At 43.3% G+C, this 23,434-nt stretch overlaps 1 protein-coding gene across 1 annotated transcript; it reads left to right on the top strand.

Moving 5' to 3' along the window:
• Positions 1 to 895: 895 nt before the first annotated feature.
• On the top strand, positions 896 to 21,754 carry LOC120924898 (mast cell protease 1A-like). The gene is made up of 4 exons (XM_040335877.1): positions 896 to 1,138; positions 5,407 to 5,536; positions 11,321 to 11,581; positions 21,365 to 21,754. Exons 1-4 carry the CDS (start codon positions 960 to 962, stop codon positions 21,518 to 21,520), a joined length of 726 nt encoding a protein of 241 aa, XP_040191811.1. The 5' UTR covers positions 896 to 959; the 3' UTR covers positions 21,521 to 21,754.
• Positions 21,755 to 23,434: the final 1,680 nt, after the last annotated feature.

Consider the following 23,434-nt stretch of genomic DNA (forward strand, 5'->3'; position numbering starts at 1 on the left):
TGCGCAGGCGCCGAATAGAGCCGAGCGGTTTTGTACCCGAGCGGTACAAAACGCCGCTATTTGCCGCCGCAATTCGCGGGACAAAACGCCGCGATTCAGTACGCTATAGTGTGAATGCAGCCTTACGATAATAAGCAGTCCAGACAATTGCTTTGTTTGCTCTGTGACACGACATCAATAATCATCATAGCCTTATCTTGACTACTGGAAGGGGTTCATTTTAGCAATATTACTAAAATATTGAAAATTGTTATCCATACCTACTGTCATTTTCCATTTCTAAAGGCTCATCCTAAACTTTAGGGGCAGGGCAAACTCAAAGGTACGCTGCTATGATGAGCTCCAAGAAATGCTCATAAACTTAGTAGAGGGTTCTTTTCTGTCAGAGCCATAAGGATGTGGGATTCTCTTCCACAAGCAGTGGTTTTAGCAGGGAGCAATGATAGTATAAAAAAAAACTATTAGATGGGCACCACAACGACCACAACATACTATTGACATAAACACACACACACATGAGGCCTCGTACACACGACAGAGAAACTCGACGTGCTTGGCACGTCTCGTTTTGGGATGAAGCCGCCGAAGAGCCGCTCGGCGGGCCGCCTTCTCCTATAGAACAACGCGGCCAACGAGAAAATAGAGAACATGTTCTCTATTTTCTCGTCGAGCTCCTCGGCGGCTCCATCGAGCCAAAACTGTACAGACGACAGAGATTCTCGGCAGAATCCGGGTTTTGACCGAGTTTCTCGGCGAATTCTGCCGAGAATCTCTGTCGTGTGTACGAGGCCTCATAGGTTTAACTGAATGGACTGATGTCTTTGTCAACCTCACCAACTATGTAAAATGTTGTAATGTGTAATGGTGGTAAGTTTTGTATCATAGTACCTGCCTTTAGGACTCTTGCTATTTAAATCAGATGTGGATTTATACTAGCCTATGGATTTAGACTACTGTAAATGACTTTGTTATATTATCCTAAACCAGATAAGATTATTGGCGGAGACGAAGTCAGTCCTCATTCCATGCCCTATATGGCATTTCTGAAGTTTGACGTAACAGGAAATACATATAAAAGATGTGGCGGGATCCTGATAAGTGAAGATGTTGTTTTGACAGCAGCTCACTGCAATGACACGTACGTATGGGAACATTAATGTCATTAGGGTCTCATGTACAGAGCTTTGTATGAAGAAAACTTGGGGGCGTGTAACATATACAAAGATCTGACTCCACTATTTATGGAGAAAATACATTAGTAGATATATTAAAAAAAAAAAAAAAACATTAACTAGAGAAGGTACTTTACTTTTAATTATGTCATATAAAACAGAAAACATAAACTTTTGTGATCTATGCCACAAGATTTTTTATAGTAAAGTTATATTTTAGGATAGACAATCACTAAACTTTTAACACTTAAAGCTGTCAGATCCAAAATGTTCTTGTTATATCAAAATTTTTACTTTTTTACAATTTTATTTATTTCGCTCTAAATTAAATAACATACTGTATTTATTGATAATCAACCACTTCCTGACCGGCTCACGTACATATACGTCGGCAAGTTGCCAGCCCTGCGCAAAACTACGTACAGGTACGTCGGCACCTTTAAGAGCGTTAGCAGGCATGTGCGTGCCCACTGCATGGCGAGGGACCCGATGTGCGTGGCCGGCAGACGCGATGGCCACCGGCCACTGCGATAGCGGGCACGAGAGACAGAACAGGGATCTGTATGTGTAAACACACAAATCCCGGTTCTGTCTAGAGAGGAGAGACAGATTGTGTGTTCCTATTAGTTAGGAACAGCAATATGTATCCTCCTCTAGTCACTCCCATCCCACCACAGTTAGAACACAGACTGAGGGAACACATTTAACCCCGTGATCGCCCCCTAGTGTTAACCCTTTTTCCTGACAGTGACATTTATACAGTAATCAGTGGCTATTTTTAGCTCTGATTGCTGTATAAAATCAATGGCCCCAAAAAAGTGTCACAAGTATCTGATCGGTCCACCGCAATGTCACAGTCCCGATAAAAATTGCTGATCGCCTCCATTACTAGTAAAAAAATACAAATAAATTAAAAATGCCATAAATCTATCCCCTATTTTTTAGACGCTATAACTTTTGCGCAAACCAATCAATATACGCTTATTGCGTTTTTGTTTTTTTACCAAAGATATGTAGAAGAATATATATCAGCCTAAACTGATGAAGAAATTTGTTTTAAAAAAAATTGGGATATTTGTTATAGCAAAAACTAAAAAATATATATGTTTTTTAAAATTGTCGCTATTTTTTTGTTTATAGCACAAAAAATAAAAACCGCAGAGGTGATCAAATACCTCAAATAATGGGGAAAAAAAGGACACCAATTTTGGGTGTTTGGGTACAACGTCGTATGACCGCGCAATTGTCAGTTAAAGCGACACAGTGCCGAATCACCAAAAATGGCCTGGGGCTAAAGTAGTTAATTAATCATTATTATTAATAATAATAATAATATAAAACAAGGAAATCTCTATTTAACAATTTGATGCTTTCTTAGGGCTTGCACATGCATGCAGCTAACATAACGATAAGTCGTTGTCTTCTCACCGCCTGGTTTATTCTTAAAATGTGCATTGCATGCGGTTGCAGGGAAGTTGTGGTACAGCCCAATTCGCTTGCTCGGGTCACATTTAACAGCAATACCACGTACCAAATGTTAAATGCCATTTAACTTTTGCCAAAGCATGGGTACAGCCCTGAGTGGTTGCATTGCTTTATTTATGTGGGTGATCAGGGGCAGTAAATACGCAGTAAAACTACGTGCTTTTTTTTAGACACTCGTGTGAATGAGTCCTTACCTTACTGTGCCTGCATCTTGTATTCCTTGCTACCATTTCAATTTAGTTTTAGTCATAGTCATTTTAGTTTTAACACTGCTTGCTACAGGGTAAATTTATCATTTATACCAACTGTACATCTGCAAGAAGATCCTCTGAGACATATGGTGGTCATACACGCTTTGATAAATGAACGATTTTTGTTTTAGTCGATCTCTCTGTAATGGATCCCCGTTGCATAACGCTTGAGTGCTTCCATTCGTCACACTCTCCCAATAGCAATAATTGATATTTGGTTGACAACCCACTTGATCGATATGATACACACAGAAAAGTGGATTTCCATCAATTGGAGGTTACAATCATAAATTATTGATCACATCTCTGTTTTCCCCATGCAATCTCATAATTTGATTGAAATACAATTGAATTTGAATATAGAGATTTAATTAATAAACAAAGCATCTCAGAGTTCAATAAAAACACGAATAAATAATTTCAGTTTGATCAAATTTGATCTGTAGTCTAAATTAATGATAAGGGAAATTACGCCTATTCAATTGTTTACACAGTCAAATCAAAGCATGTTCTGTATGGCCACCATTAGAGGCTCGTTTAAACTAAACGTTCAAGCAGGTGATAGGACTTCTCCTGCCATCACATAGACTGAACACTGCTCTTTTATAGGACAGCTAAACAGTGGAAAAAGGGGTCCAGTATTCTTCATGATGCCTCTGCCATGCTCCTTATAATTGTAATATGCAAGTGCTGTTGGGCAAAAAGCACCTCTTTCACTCCCTGCCTCTTTATTGGTTGAAAGTAAAGGGGGTTTACTGTCTGGCAGCAACTTGACCATTAGAACATTTATGGTATCACAAAAGCTTTTCTTCATCTGCATCTATCTATCTGTCATGTTTTTTCCCTGGGCAATAATTGAGTCTTGCGCATAGGCCCATTGGTGGCATACACTGGCAGATAGACATCCACACACACTTGTACAGTTGCCTCAGCTGACTTTTTGAGGTTTCATGGAGGAATGGAGGTAGGAGATAGAAGAAGTGGAGAGAAAGAGCATTTTGACAGCTTACTGGGGAAGTAAGGAGGAGTGGGCTATAGTGATACCAATGACCACCCGCTCCTTCTCAATAAACTACATTCCCTTGGCCTCCAAGATTCTGCTCTATCCTGGTTCTCTGCCTATCTATCACAGCACTTCTCCAGTGTTACCTACAACTCTGTCTCCTCCTCTCCATTGCCCCTTTCTGTGGGGGTCCCCCAAGGCTCTGTTTTTGGACCCCTTCTATTCTCTATCTATACCTCCTCCCTTGGTCACTTGATAACCACCCACGGCTTCCAATACCACTAATACGCCGATGACACCCAAATCTATCTATCTACTCCTCACCTCGGTCCTTCAGTCTCCTCTCGCATTACTAACCTACTAACTGACATCTCAGCATGGAACTCGCACCACTTCCTTAAAGTAAATCTCTCTAAAACTGAGTTACTAATATCCCCCCCCCCCCCCGCCCCTGCCCCCCTCCATGACTTTTCCATCAAAATCAACAATGCAACCATCAGTCCCTCCCGTCACGCCAGGGTACTAGGTGTATTCTTAGACTCTGACTTGTCATTTCAGCCTAAAGTCCAATCGTTGTCAAAAGTTTTAGAATTCACCTCCAAAACATCTCTAAGGCTGCATTCACACCTAGGTGTTTTGTCGCCTGAAGCGCGACGCTACAATACGCTGGAGGGGAAAAATAACATTATAGTCTATGGAGATGGTTCACATCTCCACGCCAAACGCCGAAACGCTGAACGCGTATCGGGCGGCTTCGGCGTTTTCCATAGCCGACAATGACCTATACAAAACCCCGGGGGAAAAAACGCAGCGTTTTGTCGCGGCAAATCGCGATTAAAAACCACCGCAATTTGTCGCAACAAATCGCGGTAAAAAACGCCGCAAATCGCCTACGCCTAGGTGTGAATGCAGCCTAAAATTCGCCCCTTTTTAACAAATTAAACCACCAAGCTCTTTATTCACTCCCTTGTTATCTCTCGTCTTGACCATTGCAACTCCCTTCTCATTGGCCTGTCTATACATAGGCTGTCCCCTCTTCAATCTATCATGAATGCTGCTCCCAGACTTATCCACCTTACCAACTGCTCAATGTCTGCCAACCCTCTCCTCCAATCCCTACACTGGCTCCTGATCACCCAACAAATTAAATTCAAAATACTAACCACAACTTACAAAGCCATCCACCCCCGAGCAACATCACCAATCTTGTCTCCAAACATATCCCAAACCGTCCTCTCCGTTCTTCTCAAGACCTCCTACTATCAAGCTCTCTCGTCTTCTCCTCTCAAGCCTCCAACTAATCTTTTACCACTTCCATCAGCTCATTCCTCAAATCCTGTATAATAATAATAGTGATAAGGACTGGTTTCCTTATTTGTCTGATTAACTTTTCACCAGTCAACATCTAGCCTGTCCCCATACATTCACCCACAGATCCATCTGACCCGGTCTCTTTTCTTTTGGTTACAAGCATTTTCTTGTTTTTGAATTACAGAAACATGCAAGTAATATTGGGAGCTCATAATATTATGTCTAAAGAAAATTCCTGGCAGGTAATAAAAGTTTGTAAAATGGTCCCACACCATGAACACGAGAAACCTGGCAATGATATCATGCTGCTAAAGGTGAGTTCGGAGAAAATGTGGCATTCTTGCCCAGTTATGCTGAAATGTTAGCATGGTTTCATAGATAGTTAAAGGTTTTCTGGGCACAGAAAACCAATATATTCCTCAATAGATACAGGGGATTTAATACTACTTTGTGTGCACCAAACACCTTTTCAAACCCAGATATTATTAAATAAAAGTAACAGAGACATCATTACTGTGCTGTACATAGTCTGTGCAGAGAGTAGACTGGAAGGGACCCTGAAAGTCCCCCCATTACAGGCTGGTTGTAGAAAACTACAGGAGGGGCAGAGACAAGACCGCTCACCCTGCACAAGGAGAGAAAGCAGCAGTGACCAGTCTGTATTACAGGAAGCTCCTGCCCAGAGGCAAAGTTTCAAACTGGATTACTATACATATCTGCAAGCACACCAAGATAAGAATACAAATGCCTCTTGTATTCACACCATTTTTGCTTATCATGGAGTTTAGCTCTAATTTTCTAATGTGGAGCACCACTGCCATTTTAGCAATTATTAAAATGTTATTTCTTGGATAATGACAATGAATGGCATAATATATGGTAGATAATAAGAATATACCTAACCTTTATGATTTTGTTTAAGTATCCCCATTTTTGGGTGAACAGCAAGCTAGGTGAATCACCCTGAGACTTCTTATCTCTCAGGGACGCCAAGATCATTGCTTTAGATTTATCATAACCACCCACTTACCATGATCATTACGGGATATTTGCCAATGGGTTTCCCTGATCTATCAATTTACATTATATATAATGCATCAAAAAAAAATTAGGACTTCCCAGTGATATAAGACTGCTAAGGCTGGGTTCACACTACTACACTACTTTCATCCTACTTTGCTCTGCTACATTGGTCCTACATTTATCCTACATTGGTCCTACATCCATCCTACTTTCATGAACAGGATACTACTTTGGTCCGACTTCAATGATATTCAATGGGCCTGAAGTAGGATCAATGTAGGACCAAAAGTAGTACAGGGAGCATTTTCAAAGTCGGACCGACTTGTGTAGGACACTACAAGACGCTCTCATAGGGAAACATTGAACACAGAGCAAAGTAGGATGAAAGTAGTGTAGTAGTGTGAACCCAGCCTGAAGGGTGAAGTAAAGCTGGGAAGCTCAGTCTGCTAAGCAGTGGGAAATTGAATAAAAAATGTGCAGTTAAATAACTAAAAATATATATAAATTTGTGTCTCATGATCCTTAGGAAAAAAAAGGTTCCAAAAATATACATGGGTAACCATGTCAAGTAAAGCCAAAGAAGTTTTGGCCTAGGTTCATTGCTGCGGGTTAGAAATCGTGTGAGTTCAGTTGAACTAGCACGATTTCAACTCGGCAATGCAGTCTGACTTTGGGGGTGATTTGACAGTTCCTGCACAGATGTCTATACAAATCGCCCCCAAAGTCGCCAAAAGTAGTATAGAAACTACTTTGGGGAATTGGTGTGGTGCCAGTTTAGCATGTGATTAGACATGTCAAATCGCATGCCACCAGGGGCGGACTGACAACTCATGGGGCCCCCGGGCAATAGAAGACTATGGGGCCCCTGGGCTTACAGATGGCCACCACGCCAGGAGGCAGTGCAGAGGCGGGGCAGCTAAAATCTCTGGATTTTCACATCAAAAGCATGTCGGTTTCAGACATATCGGGGACAGATGTAAAAAAAACATAGATTTTTACATACTGTCCCTGGTTTTACTGAGCCTGGCAACTCTGATGGGGCCCTCTAGTGACATGGGGCCCTCGGGCAGTGCCCGAGTGAGTTAATGGTCAGTCCGCCCCTGCATGCCACATCATACCAATGTGAACCTTGGCTTAATGGCATAAACAAAATTTAATTATTAGACTTGACTGCAAGTTTTAAATTAGAACTGAAAGCAAATGCCTTTTATTATTTTCTTGGATAGAGTTAAAGTGTTACTAGACCCAGTAATATGAAAGTAGTTCATCCATCCCCCCAGTACTCACAGCTTATACATCTTTTTAAATACTGCCACTCAGTAAACTGGCCAGGGGCCCCAGCAGGGCGGGCCCTTGCCGCACCGCTGCTTCCTCCTGCAGTCCGGTCGGCCGTGCGGAACAGGAGATTCAGTTTCCTGTTCCCGGCCGGACTGACAGGAAGTGCACACACTGAGTGTTCACTTCCTTTCAGTCTGGCCCGGGAACAGCAAACTGAATCTCCTGTTCCGCGGGGCCAACCGGACTGCAGGAGGAAGCAGCGGTGCGGCAATGGCTGGCGTCTTGTTAGGCTCTGCGGAGGATAAAGGTAGACTGTCTTGAGTGGGGTATAGCGGTGTCCTGGATGGTGGGGAGAGGAGTGCTGCCCATACACGTGTATGCAGGCTAGAGAGCATTGTAAGATATCCTAACAAGTAATGTTTTCGGCAGCAATCCCCCCCAGGCCTTAAATTAATAAAATTCAGTAAGCCATGCGCCCCGCATTTTCTCAACTTGAAAATGTGACATTTTTTTTTCTATGCTTGGGGCCCCCAAATTCCTTCAAACTGCCCTGCTGCCACTATATAACTTTTTGGCTGATCTGTATACCACGGTCACGTGATAAATGGCAGGGTTTGCCCAAGTGCTAAGTGTTCAGGTAGGAGGAGATTTCCTCCACCAGGACAAATAGAATCTTCCCAATGGGGACACAGACAGCAATAACAATCTGACAATTGTTCTAACTGGTCAAGCTTTACCGGTACGTATTGAGACCACACATATTTTAAAATCATGCAAATATCTTTATATACACATGCTTATTAAAAACATCTGTGGATCCATGTGATCCTAAAATCGTTACCATTAGTTATCCAATTAGCATATCTCACATGCAAGCTACTCATTCTGAATTGTTTTATTCAATGATAAACATCAAACCACTGACCTAAACCTTGCAGTACATAATAAAATTTGATGATGGAGGCCTTTGGCGAAGAGTCCTTTCTTTGTCATCACGTTTCACAGGTACCTTATTCAGGACAGAATGAAAACCAAACAAGGATAAAGCAATTTTATTAAACACAAAAAGACTTAATTCAAAGTTTTACACTCATTAGTTATATACAGCTTTACGAACTGTGGGCCAGATCCACATACATCTGCGCCGGGCGCAGCGTATCTAAGATACGCTACGACGCTGTAACTTACTTTTTGTTGGTTTGAATCCTCAACGAATTTGCGCCGTAAGTTACGGCAGCATAGTGTATCTCTCGCGGCGTAAGGTCGCGGAATTCAAATGGCTGTGATGGGGGCGTGTTTTATGTTAATACGCCGTGACCCGACGTAATCAAAGTTTTTTTTAACTGCGCATGCGCCGTCCCTGAGGGTATCCCAGTGCGCATGCTCGAAATTAAACCGGAACCAGCCAATGCTTACGATGGTGACGTCATTCTACGCAAATTCCTATTCGCGAACGACTTACGCAAACGACGCAAAAAATTCAAAATTGTACGCGGGAAGGACGGCCATACTTAACATTGAGTACGCCACCATATAGCAGCTTTAACTATACGCCGGAAAAAGCCGAACGCAAACGACGGAAAAAAATGCGCTGGGCCGACGTATGTTCGTGGATCGCCATAAATAGCTAATTTGCATACTCGACGCGGATTACGACGGAAACGCCACCTAGCGGCCGCCGAAAAATTGCATCTAAGATCCGAAGGCGTACGAAGACATACGCCTGTCGAATCACGCCGAGATGCCATCGCATCTTGTTTTGAGGATTCAAAACAAAGATACGACGCGGGAATTTTGAAATTACGCCGGCGTATCAATAGATATGCCGGCGTAATTTCTTTGTGGATCTGCCCCTGTATGTTTAAATATAACATACTTCAACATGAGATATCCAAAATTACACCATGGCTGCACAATGCTGGGTAAAGATACCCCTAGGGTGGACACATGGGCAAGAGGAAGTCACCTTAGTGCGGACCAAACAAGGGGGAGAACCTCATCCGTGATGATGTATTTTACCAGGGCATAAGGTAAGAAAGTGTAGAAAAAACTTTATTTGAGCTTGTTTTATAAAGTGTAAAACATACTTCAAATCTAATAACGTATTAATAACTGACAATAGGCTCAACAGATGATGAAGTGCTTCCAGACAGAGTGCTCAATACTTCTCCTAAAGGCTACAAGCCCAGAAATTCCATATACAGTAAAACCTTGGTTTGCGAGCATAATTTGTTCCAGAAACATGCTTGTAATCCAAAGCACTTGTATATCAAAGCATTTATTTACAGGGTATAAAAGAGAAGAGAGGCACCTCTAAGTGTAGCAATAAGTTGCTAAATGTTGTACCTTCATTAAATGTAACCATATTTCTACACTAAGGCCGCGTACACGCGGTCGGACAAAACCGACGAGAGTGGACCGAGGTTCAGTCTCATCGGTCCAAACCGACCGTGTGTATAGCCCATCGGTCTGTTGTCCTTCGGTCCAAAATTTTAAAGCATGCTTTAAAACCGAACCGATGGACCGCTGACCGATCGGGCCAAACCGATGGTTAGTACACAAAAGCATCGGTTCAAAAACCGTGCATGCTCAGAATCAAGTCGACGCATGCTTGGAAGCATTGAACTTCGTTTTTTTCAGCACGTCGTGTGTTTTACGTCATCGCGTTCTGACACGATCGGTTTTTGAACTGATGGTGTGTACACACTTTAGACCATCAGGCCACTTCAGCGGTGGACCGATGAAAACGGTCCGTCGGACCATTCTCATCGGATGGACTGACCGTGTGTACGAGGCCTTAGAGGCTCCTCTCTTCTATTTTATACTCAGTTGTGACATGATGCTACTCTTATATCAAGACCTCGCTTGTATATCAAGGCAAGATTTATTAAAACATTTTGCTTGTCCTGCAAAACGCTCTCAAACCAAGTTACTCTCAAACCAAGGTTTTACTGTATGTGTGATCCACAATCTATAGAAATGAAATAATAGTAGCACACTTATATTTCCCCCATATCAAGGAGGAGTTTTGCTATACAGTGGAACCTTGGATTACGGGCATAATCCGTTCCAGAAGAATGATTGTAATACAAAGCACTTGCATACCAAAGCGAGTTTCGCCATAGAAGTGGAAACGAAAATAATTTGTTCCACATTGACTTCTATGGCATGCAATACCGCGCATGTGGCCAGAGATGGGGGGGGGGGCACTGGAGAGACTCGGAACTACTCGGAGACAGCTCGGCTGTATTCGGAAACACACGGAAACAGAGTATTTCCGAGTGTTTCGTATTTCCGAACGGGCTCCGAGTGTCATCGGCTCCCCCGCACCTCTGGCCAAATGCGGTACTGCACACCGCAGAGGCTTGAATCCTCCTAGTTTTGCGAGACAACACTCGTAAACCAAGTCAGGATTTTTTTTAAATAATTGCTCATATTGCGAAACACTCGTTAACAGCGTTACTCGCAATCCGAGGCTCCACTGTATTTAGTATTTCCTCAGCCCCATGTATACAATTTCCTTTCCTCCACATGACAATTCTTGGGTCTGGGATTGGCTATTTAGAGAAAATCACTGTGGAAGACTGGGGTGAGAAACACTCAAAAGGCCCAAGTACACTATTAGCAGGGATGGGCATAGGCCATGCTACACAGTCTTTCTTTTATAATGACTAGTTTAACTTCAGTACAGTCAGATTCACTTTCATAATGATAACATCCCTATGTTTTAAGCATGTGTTGTTCTTGATTTGCTAATGCTAATGAATTAATTTCACTTTTGTATATTTGTGTTGCAGCTCAGAGAAAAAGCAGTGTTAAATCGATATGTATTACCACTGCCCATTAACCACACTGAAAGGAAAGTGAAACCTGGAAACGTGTGCAGTGTAGCAGGTTGGGGCAGATATAAAGTATATAACAACGATGAGGCTCCAACATTAAGAAAAGTTGATGTAAAAGTGGTTTCCGCAGAAATATGTTCTAAGACATTCCCAAAAATTGATGTGAAGAAATTTATCTGTGCTGGAGACCCACAGGAAGAAAAGTATGCATATAATGTGAGTATTATATTTTACCTTCCCTGGTTCCTCTGTCCCCACCACTCCCAACAGTATGTTAATTATCTTTTATTACATATCTTATTTTAGACCCAATGACATCATTGTGTTTCTCTATGTAAGATAGGCAGATCATAACTAGTGGGAAGGGTCAGTGGGGTGTTGTACATAGCTGCTCGAAAACATCACAGCGAATATCAAAATGCTCTGATTGGTGAATGTCAGACAAGAGGAGTGGGAGTTTCAAGGCAAGTTGTACTTGCATACAGACTGCGCTAGGTAATACCCACACACGACACTGAACCTTCATGACTGACAGAACTGAAATCCAAAGGGTAGGCCAGGGAGAGTAAAGCTGGGAAGGAAAGGGGTAAAAGATGCTGGACGTCCTCCAGCCAGGAAAGAGGAGGGCTCTATCTAACTTGCTTATATAAAGCTCACTGGCCCAGATTCTCGTAGGAGATACGACGGCGTATCTCCAGATACGCCGTTCTATCTCTGAGTCTGAGCCGTCGTATCTTGGCGCCTGATTCAAAGAATCAGATACGCCAAAATTTCACTAAGATACGACCAGCGTAATTCTCTTACGCCGTCGTATCTTAACTGCATATTTACGCTGGCCTCTAGGGGCGTGTACGCTGATTTACGCTTAGAAATATGTAAATCAGCTAGATACGCCAATTCACGAACGTACGCCCGTCCGTCGCATTACAGATACGCCGTTTACGTTAGGCTTTTCCCGGCGTAAAGTTACCCCTGCTATATGAGGCGTAGATTAGGCGTACCAATGTTAACCAGTTAAGCCCCGGACCAATATGCAGCCTAAAGACCCAAGGTGTTTTTACAGTTCGGGACTGCGTCGCTTTAACAGACAATTGCGCGGTCGTGCGACGTGGCTCCCAAACAAAATTGGCGTCCTTTTTCCCCCCACAAATAGAGCTTTCTTTTGGTGGTATTTGATCACATCTGCGGTTTTTAGTTTTTGCGCTATAAACAAAAATAGAGCGACAATTTTGAAAAAAATGCAATATTTTTTACTTTTTGCTGTAATAAATATCCCCCAAAAACATATATAAAAAAAACTTTTTTCCTCAGTTTAGGCCGATACGTATTCTTCTACCTATTTTTAGTAAAAAAAATTGCAATAAGCGTTTATCGATTGGTTTGCGCAAAATTTATAGTGTTTACAAAATAGGGGATAGTTTTATTGCATTTTTATAAATTTTTTTTTTTTTACTACTAATGGCGGCGATCAGCAATTTTTTTCGTGACTGCGACATTATGGCGGACACTTCGGACAATTTTGACACATTTTTGGGACCATTGTCATTTTCACAGCAAAAAATGCATTTAAATTGCATTCTTTATTGTGAAAATGACAGTTGCAGTTTGGGAGTTAACCACAGGTGGCGCTGTAGGAGTTAGGGTGCACCTAGTATGTGTTTACAACTGTAGGGGGGTGTGGCTGTAGGAATGACGTCATCGATCGTGTCTTCCCTATAAAGGGAATGACGCGATCGATGCGGCGCCATAGTGAAGCACGGGGAAGCCGTGTTTACACACGGCTCTCCCCGTTCTTCAGCTCCGGGGAGCGATCGCGACGGAGCGGCTATAAACAAATAGCCGCGCCGTGGTCCCGGATCGCTCCCCGAGCGGACCCGACCTCCGCATGTAGCGGGGGGGTCCCGATCGGACCCCCCACCCGCTAATAGGCAAGGACGTACGTGTACGCCCATGTGCCTGTACGTGCCATATTGTGGACGTATATGTACATGCGGGGGTCGGGAACTGGTTAAGTATGGACGTCGGAACAGTGTCAAATTTTTCACGTTTTACGTCGTTTGCGTAAGTCGTTCGCAAATAGGGCTGCGGGTTAATTTGGAGCATGCGCACTGGGATACTTTCACGGACGGCGCATGCGCCGTTCGTAAAAAGCGTCATTTACGTGGGGTCACATTAAATTTACATAACACACGCCAACATCTTCCACATTTGAATTAGGCGGGCTTACGCCGGCCTATTTACGCTACGCTGCCGCAACTTTGGTTTGAGAATACTGCACTTGCCTGTCAAAGTTGCAGAGGTGTAACGTAAATAGGATACGTTACGCCCGCACAAAGATGCGCGCTTCTACGTGAATCCGGGCCACAGTGTGCAATGAAATCACAGTAAGTAATTTCAGTATACAGTCATGGCGGAAATTGTTGGCACCCCAGAACATTTTCCAGAAAATCAAGTATTTCTCACAGAAAAGTATTGCAGTAACACATGTTGTGCTATACACATGTTTTTTCCCTTTGTGTGTATTGGAACAAAACAAAAAAAGGGAGGGAAAAAAAGCAAATTGGACATAATGTCACACAAAACTCCAAAAATGGGCTGGTCAAAATTCTTGGCACAAAATTGTGGATAAATAAGACTGTTTCAAGCATGAGATGCTCCTTCAGGCTAGGTTCACACTATACTACACGACAGCAGTATGACTTTCATCCTACTTTGCTCTGCGACATCGGTCCTACATTGGTTCTACATCCATCCGACTTTCATGAACAGGATACTACTTTTGATACGACTTTGTGATAGTCTGACTTCTTCTTTGACCAATCAAAACAATCCCAGAGTGAGATAAATTCCTTTTACTGCTGCTGTAATCACATGTCTGATGTCAAAAGTCGGATGATAAGGACAAGGCTCCTACTTTGGTCCGACTTCAATGATATTCAATGGACTGAAGTAGGATCAATGTCGGACCAAAGTAGTACAGGGAGCATTTTCAAAGTCGGACTGACTTGTGTTGGACCAGTGAAGACAGCTCTCTAGGGAAACATTGATGTTCACACGTCATGCGACATTAGCTCCCAATGTCAGAGCGTTTGTCGGACAAGTGTGAACCCAGCCTCAAACTCACCTGAGGCAAGTAACAGGTGTGGGCAATATACAATCACACCTGACAAGCAGATAAAAAGGAGAGAAGTTCACTTAGGGCCCTTTCACACGGGGCGGATCAGTAATGATCCGCCTCCGTGTGTCCGTAAGCTCAGCGGGGATCCTCCGTAAAATCCCAGCTGAGCCGTCGGCTGACAGGGCGGTCCCCACACACTGTGCAGGGACCGCCCTGTATTTTTTCCGCTCTCCCCTATTGGGGGGATCGGATGAACACGGACCGTGTGTCTGTGTTCATCCGATCCGCAGACGGAAGAAAAAATAGGATTTTCTTCCGTCCGCAAAATCGGATCTTTGCGGAGGCGGGTGATTACGGGTGTCAGCGGATGTTCATCCCCTGACACCCGCAATCACATTGGGACCCATGTATGTCCCGTTTTCATCCGCAAACGGATGGATGAAAATGCGGACATACGGTCCGCACATCTGAAAGGGGCCTTAGTCTTTGCAATGCATTGTGTGTCTGTGTGTGCAACACTAAGCATGGACAACAGAAAGAGGAGAAGAGAACTGTCTGAGGACTTGAGAACCAAAATCATCAATCTCAAGGTTACAAGTCCATCTCCAGAGATCTAGATTTGCCTTTATCCACAGTGTTCAACATTATCGAGAAGTTTGCAACCCATGGCACTGTAGCTAATCTCTGGGCGTGGATGGAAGAGAAAGATTGATGAAAGGTTGCAACACAGGATGGTCCGGATGGTGGATAAGCAGCCCCAAACAAGTTCCAAAGAAATTCAAGCTGTCCTGCAGGCTCAGTGAGCATCAGTGTCAATGTCAGCGCCAACTATCCGTCAACAATGAAATGAAACGCTATGGCAGGAGACCCAGGAGGAACCCACTGCTGACACAGACATAAAAAAGCAAGACTACAGTTTGCCAAAATGTACTTGAGTAAGCCAAAATACTTCTGGGAAAACGTCTTGTGGGTAGATGAGACCAAGATAGAGCTTTTTGGTAAAGCACATGACCAGTGTAGTCAAGATAGTAGTCCAATATCCCCAACGTTTACCACCCCTTTAAACCCCACAACTCCCCACATTTTCATTCCCTTACCACCATTAAATGATAAGACCAGACCAGAGTTCCGGGCCTCCCTTCATTCTACTGTTTACCGAAAACGGAATGAGGCCTACAAGGAAAAGAACACAGTACCTACAGTAAAATATGGTGGAGACTCAATGATGTTTTTGTAACAGCTCTGGTGAACGGAGTGAACCACAACTGCGGTTAGCAAGGATTTCAATGCACTTCTCTATGTGAGAATTCAGTATTGGACCCCAGGCGTCACCCCACACAAACAGGAGTTTGGGGGTTCTCTACATCATCTCTCTCACATAAAGAAAGGCGTTGAGCCACTAAGATTGGACGCATTACAACATGCGACCAGAGCTTAGCATTTAAAATTATAGCATACACGTGAGGTTTCCAATGCACAACTGTATGTAAGTGATTATCAGTTAAACATAGAGTCGTGCATTAGGCCACTAAGGGAGCACGTATGAAATAACTCAACACTTAGCATAGTAAAGTTTAGAGCGAACATGTTCAGCAACTTAGGGCATAGGCCCATAAACAAGTTATAACTAATGTCAGGCACGTAATATATGAGAATATTGTATGTAATAGCAGTTTACTTTAGAGAGACAACTTTAGCGTAGACGAATTGAAAGGGTATGTCCCTTTAAGATATTCTACAGCGACAGCAGTATGTTAATAGTAAGCAAGCCAGAGTTAAATACAGTACTTCATAACGGCAATAAGTGAACAGGTAATTCTAAAGGAGTAGTTGTTACTTATCCGTTTTGCAGGGATAAGTGTTTTTCCAGAGAATTACAGCAGCAATGGGATTCTTCTATGGAGGGTGTCAGCAAGGAAGAACTCTTAGGTTGTCCGCAGCGATGGCAGCCTGGATGTAGTGAAGGTCCTTGCTAGCTGGGCATAATGTTGCTGTCTGGCTTGAAATTCAGTATGGGGAGCGTTGTTACCAGTGGCTTGGTAGCCAAGCCAGCTATGGTCGACACGGCTGACAATAATAGAACAAAGTTTCTATTTAAAAAGAATGCCTTTATAGGCTGGGGACAGGTGCAGTGCATAAGCACTGATTCCTCCGAAGCGATGGTGTGCGGCGCACTTCCGCGCTCCAAGCTGGAACGCACGCGGTGCCGAGCGATGACGTCATTGCGCGGGTGCGTATGCATTCCAGCACGGAACGCATTACGCCACTGAGAGGAGTGCCTGTTACAGTTTTGGGGTTGTTTTGCTGGGTGCCTTGAATGTGTGCAAGGCATCATGAAAGCTGAGGATTACCAAAAGATTTTGGGTCGCACTGTAGAGCCCAGTGTCCAAAAGCTGGGTTTGTGTCCAAGATCTTGGGTCTTCCAGCAGGACAATGACCCCAAACATATGTCAAAAAGCACCCAGAAATGGATGGCAACAAAGCGCTGGAGAGTTCTAAAGTGGCCAGCAATGAGTCCAGAGCTAAATCCCATTGAACACCTGTGGAAAGATCTGAAAATTGCTGTTGGGAAAAGGCGCCCTTCCAATAAGAGAGACCTAGAGCAGTTTGCAAAGGAAGAGTGTTCCAAAATTCCGGGTGAGAGAAATTCCGGTGTAATGCCGCGTACACACGGTCGTTTTTTGTGATGAAAAAAACGTCATTTTTTCTCATGAAAAAAAAACGACGTTGCCTACACACCATTGTTTTTTCGAAATGCTCTAGCAAAGCGCGGTTACGTTCAGCACGTACGGCGGCACTCTGTTCCATTCAAGCTCGCGTCATAACTTGCTTCTGAGCATGCGCGGGTTTCAAAACGTCATTTTAGACGTAGTTTTAGCCTACACACGGACATTTTTTATGACACAAAAAACAACGTTTTGAAAAACGACATAAAAAATTGAAGCATGCTCGAATTTTTTTTTTGTCGTTTTTCAGAAGACATAAAACAACTTTTTCCCCACACATGGTCATTTTAAATGACGTTTTTAAAAATGTTGTTTTTTTTTCATCACAAAAAGCGACCGTGTGTACGCAGCATAAGAAGCCTATTGATGGTTATAGGAAGCGACTGATTTCAGCAAAAAAAAATATTCAAAGGGTGTGCAACGAAATATTAAGTTAAGGGTGCCAAGAATTTTGACCAGCCCATTTTTGGAGTTTTGTGTGACATTATGTCCAATTTGCTTTTTTCCTCCCTTTTTTTGTTTTGTTCCAATACACACAAAGGGAATAAACATGTGTATAGCAAAACATGTGTTCCTGCAATACTTTTCTGTGAGATATACTTGATTTTCTGGAAAAATTTCTGGGGTGCCAACAATTTCAGCCATGACTGTAAGTGAGGAGCCTATGCAAAACTGATGGTAGGCTGGAGTTCAGCTTTAAAGTGGTTGTAAACCCACTCGTGCAACTTGCACCTATAGGTAGGTAAGCCTAGATTAAAGGGGTTGTAAAGGTAAAAAAGAAAAATCCCTAAATAGCTTCCTTTACCTTAGTGCAGTCCTCCTTCACTTACCTCATCCTTCGATTTTTCTTTTAAATGTCCTTATTTCTTCTGAGAAATCCTCACTTCCTGTTTCTCTGTCTATAACTACACACAGTAATGCAAGGCTTTCTCCCTGGTGTGGAGAAAGCCTCTTGAGGGGGAGGGGGCGAGCAGGAGTGTCAGGACGCCCACTTAGGCCCCATACTCACGACCAAACATGTCTGCTGAAACTGGTCCGCGGGCCAGTTTCAGCAGACATGTTCGGTCGTGTGTGGGCGCGAGCGGGCCGAATTCCAGCAAACATTTGCCCGCCGGGCCTTTTCCCAGCAGACAAATATTCCTGGACTTGTTTTAAAACAGTCCGCTGGAATCCTGCCCGCTCGGACATGTACGGTCGTCAGTACAGACCTACCGTACATGTCCAGGCGCCCGCCGTCCCTCGCATGCGTCGAATGACTTCGACGCATGCGTGGAAGCATTTTAAAGGCGGGCCGCCCACGTCGCTGCGTCATTGTCGCGGCGACACCGCGTCATCGACGCGGCGACACCGCGGACACGCCCCGCGTATTGTTTACGCGCGGACTTCTGTACGATGGTGTGTACAACCATCGTACAGAAGCCCTCTGGCAGACATGTATGGTGAAAACGGTCCGACGGACCGCTTTCACCATACATGTTTGTTCGTGTGTACCCGGCCTAACACACAGCTCCTTTCTCTATCTGCAAAGTAGAGCGTGTCCTGACACTCCTGCTCGCCCCCTCAAGAGGCTTTCTCCACACCAGGGAGAAAGCCTTGCATCACTGTGTGTAGTTACAGACAGAAGAACAGGAAGTGAGGATTTCTAAGAAGAAATAAGGACATTTAAAAGCACAATCGAAGGATGAGGTAAAGGAAGGTACAGATCGCCGTCATAACAAGTAAAAAAAAAATAATAATAAATATGCCATAAAACTACCCCCTATTTTGTAGGCGCTATAACTTTTGAGCAAACCAATCAATATCGGCCTAAACTGAGGAAAAATTAGTTTTTTTTAAAAAAAAATGGGGATATTTATTATAGCAAAAAGTACAAAATATTGTTGTTTTTTTTCAAAATTGTCGCTCTATTTTTGTTTCTAGCGCAAAAAATTAAAACCGCAGAGGTGATCAGATACCACCAAAAGAAAGCTCTATTTGTGGGGAAAAAAGGACGTAAATTTTGTTTGGAAGCCAATTGTCAGTTAAAACGACGCAGTGCTGAATCGCAAAAGTGGACCAATCATTTGGCAGCCAAATGGTCCGGGGCTGAAGTGGTTAAAGTGATTGTAAAGGTTTTTTTTTTTTTTAAATAACAAACATGTCATACTTGCCTGCTCTGTGCAAGGGTTTTGCACAGAGAAGCCCCGATCCTCCTTTTCTGGGTTGCCCCGGTGGCGTTTCTGGCTCCTCCTCTTCATCGGGTGCCCCTACAGGGAGTCACTTTCTATGAGGGCACCTGTGAAGGCGCACTCACAAGTCCCGATTCTGCGTTCATTGAGACAGACAGCAGGACTCAGCCCCACCCCCGGCTCCCGTGTCACTGGATTTGATTGAAAACAGCGGGAGCTGATGGTATATGATCACCTCTGCGGTTTTCATTTTTTGCGCTATAATCAAAAAAAGAGCAACAATTTTGAAAAAAAAAGCTATATTTTTTAATTTTTGCTATAATAAATAGCCAAAAAAATATATAAAATGTTTTTATTTTTCATCAGTTTAGGCTGATACGTATTCTTCTATATATTTTTGGTAAAAAAAAACACAATAAGCGTATTTTGATTGGTTTGCGCAAAAGATATAGCGTCTACAAAATAAGGGATATATTTATGGCATTTTTATTATTATTATTTTATTAGTAATTGCGGCGATCTGCGATTTTTATCGTGATTGCGGACACTTTTGACACATCAAAAACAAGGAAAAAGGGGCGCCTCTGAGAATATATCACAAAACATTTATTTAAACAGCAAATATCCACTCACACTGGGGGAATGCAGAGTAGTGTTTGGATCCATAGCTGGGTTGAAGAGATGGAATGGAACCGCAAGTCGCAGTAGATCTGTGTAAAAAGGTGACCTAATAAAGGTGGGAGATGGGAGACGTCAGAGCCTCTGGGTAGCTGTGCTGTGGCTGGCATTATGGCTGACATCTCCCCTTTCCCACCTTTTATTATTTTGGAACCTATATCCTTGCCAGATGGACTTTATCCTACCTGACTGTGATTTGCCAAGCCTGGGTCATTGAAAAAGATTGTGCTGTGCTTAACCAACCCACCCCTTCCTGCCTGGATTTGACGTGGTGCCAGCAATATGGATCTACTGTGACTTGCAGTTCCATCCTATCTCTTCAACCCAGCTATGGATCCAAACACTACTCTGCATTCCCCCATATGAGTGGATGTTTGCTGTTTAAATAAATGTTTTATGATATATTCTCAGAGGCGCCTCTTTTTCCTTGTTTTTACTCTAGCATCAATGGAACCTGCTTCTGTTTTTTTCGGAGGCTGCCCTGACTGACCGATTACACATGTATCTGTGAGTGTATATGTTTACACATATACATCTCTTCATTCCTGCCCTTGGACCATTGGTTACTACTTTGAACTAATATATTGAGGTACCTGTGCACTGCGCCTTTTTTAACTTTTGACACATCAAATACCTTTGACACTATTTTGGGACCATTGTCATTTATACAGCGATCAGTGCCTATCAAAATGCACTGATTACTGTGTAAATGACACTGGCAGGGAAGGGGTTAAACACTAGGGGGCGATCAAGGGGTTAGGTGTGTCCTAGGGAGTGATTCTAACTGTAGGGAGGATAGGCTCACTACAACATGACAGAGATCACTGCTCCTGATGTGAGGGAGCAGTAGATCTCTGTCACGTTGCTAGACAGAACAGGGAAATGCCTTGTTTACATACTCTGTGACACAATCGCGGGACACCGGCAGACATTGAGTCCGCGGGACCCGCAGGCACAGTCACACAGTACGCGGCGCACCCCACTAGCCCACAAATTAAAGGGGACATACCTGTACGCCCATTTGCCCACTGCTGCCATTGTGCCAACGTATATCGGTGTGTGGCGGTCGGCAAGTGGTTAAAAAGTCAGAACTTGCATTTTAGGGGAAAGGTCCATGTTAAAAAGCCAAATCTGCTGTTGTGTCACACAGCTTGGTCAGGCAGGATTCCCATTTCAAGTTGTCTGTTGTATTCAGACTGTACATGCCACTGGCTGATTATTTTACTTTCTTATAATAAATATTAGAAATGTATTCCAGTTGCTATACATCTTTTTATTTATGAAAACCGATAATATTTTGTTTATACAGGGTGATTCTGGTGGTCCTTTATTCTGTGGCAAGGATCTGCAAGGAATTGTACAAGGTGGAGACAAACCACCTACTGGCTTGTACACTAAAGTCTCTTCCCATGTTAAATGGATCAAGCAAACCATACGCACAATGAAGTGCAAGAAAGAGGTGTGACATACATGCATAGGCAGATGTTTACTAAAGAAGCAAGGACATTAATGTATCAAACCTGAAACATGTGAATTTGATATGATTTGGACTATAGCGCTAAAGTTCATTGCTGGATATCAATGTGTACGATGGTGTTTACAAATATTCTGAGTATGAACTATAGAAATAAATTTTAAACTATTTGCTAATATTGTAGATAAAGAACCTCTGAAGCTAAATAAATATATTAAAATTATATATACACAGTGTCATTGTTTTTTTTTTTTACTTGTATAATACACAACTCTACTTAAAGCGGGGGTTCACCCTATTAATAAATTTTTTTTTTTTTTTCTTCTAGCATAAAATGAGGCATAGTAGCGCGAGCTACAGTATGCCTGTCTTTATTTTTTTAGCCCCGTACTCACTGTGCAATCGTAGAGACAAGATTCCGACTCCCCTCGGGGAATGGGCGTTCCTATGGAGAGGGAGCATGATTGACGGCCGGCTATGGCACGTCACGCTTCTCCGGAAATACCCGAAATAGGACTTGGCGCTTCACGGCGCCTGCGCATAGCCTGTGCGCAGGCGCCGTATAGCGCCGTGAAGAGCCGAGCCCTGTTCCGGCTGTCTTCGGGGAGCGTGACATGCCAGAGCCGGCCGTCAATCACCTTCCCTCTTCATAGGAACGCCCATTCCCCGCGGGGAGTCGGAATCTTGTCTCTACGATTACACTGTGAGTACGGGACTAAAAAAAATAAAGACAGGCATACTGTAGCTCGCGCTACTATGCCTCATTTTATGCTAAAAATATGTTAATAAGGGTGAACCACCGCTTTAACAATAAGAAGACTGGATTGTATATAAGGTGATAGGATTGTCCCTGAATTATCAGTCTGCCATGTATGGATGGGTGGTGGTATTCGATCACCTCTGCGTTTTTATTCATTTATTTTTTTTGCGCTAGAAACACAAAAGTGGGTGGGGTTTAATAAAAAAAAAACTGTTGTAACTTAAAAGCCATAACAGCACAAATAAAAATTTTTAGCAGCACAAACGTGGCACTAACCAACGTGTATTTTGGGTGTTGTAGGGGGGCTGAGTGATCTTTGGCTACAATAGCCAGGATGGGAAGTAGTTAATGGAGGTGTGTCCTTTGCCTACATATTTCATGCTTATGGGTCCCTCTTTTTCCATCTCACAAAGTTGGGAGATATGGGTTACGTCACCATCTCTGCCTTGGCCAATTGAAGTACATTTTGCATTCACTGAGAGAATACACGGAAGTTATGCCTGGTACACACAATAAAATTATTGGACGATTGATGATCTGGGTTTTTTTTTTTTTGCATGCTCATCTCATATAAAAAAAAAAAAGAGGTTACTAAAGTTCTGAAAATCCTCGAACGACAGAATAAAAATTTTGATGCCATGTATTGTATTTTCAGGCGACAACTATACAGATTATCTGCTTAGCGACCGCCCCACACAGATTTACTGTGGCAGGACGGCCGCTCTGTGTCAGATCACGTACCTAGTACGGTATGTGATCTGACACTTCCGGGTCTGGGGAACACACGCGCGCGCTGCTGGGACCTGCTCCCACTGTGAATGGACAAAACAGGAGCCAATCAGAGGGTCTGGCAGACACTATGGCCCAGATTTAAGTAGAATTGCGCGATATTTGCAGGGGAGCAGGGCAACGATTTTGCCCTGCGCCCCCGCAAATATTTTGCGCTGCCCGTCGTAAGCGCGCGCAAGTTAAATGATCCAGCCGGGGGCGGGAATCATTTAAATTAGGCGCGCTCCCGCGCCGAGCGTACAGCGCATGCTCCGTCGGGAAACTTTCCCGACGTGCATTGCGGCAAATGACGTCGCAAGGACGTCATTTGCTTCTAAGTGAACGTGAATGGCGTCCAGCGCCATTCACGTTTCACT

Source organism: Rana temporaria, chromosome 1 (genome assembly GCF_905171775.1).
Source record: "Rana temporaria chromosome 1, aRanTem1.1, whole genome shotgun sequence".
NCBI lineage: Eukaryota > Metazoa > Chordata > Amphibia > Anura > Ranidae > Rana > Rana temporaria.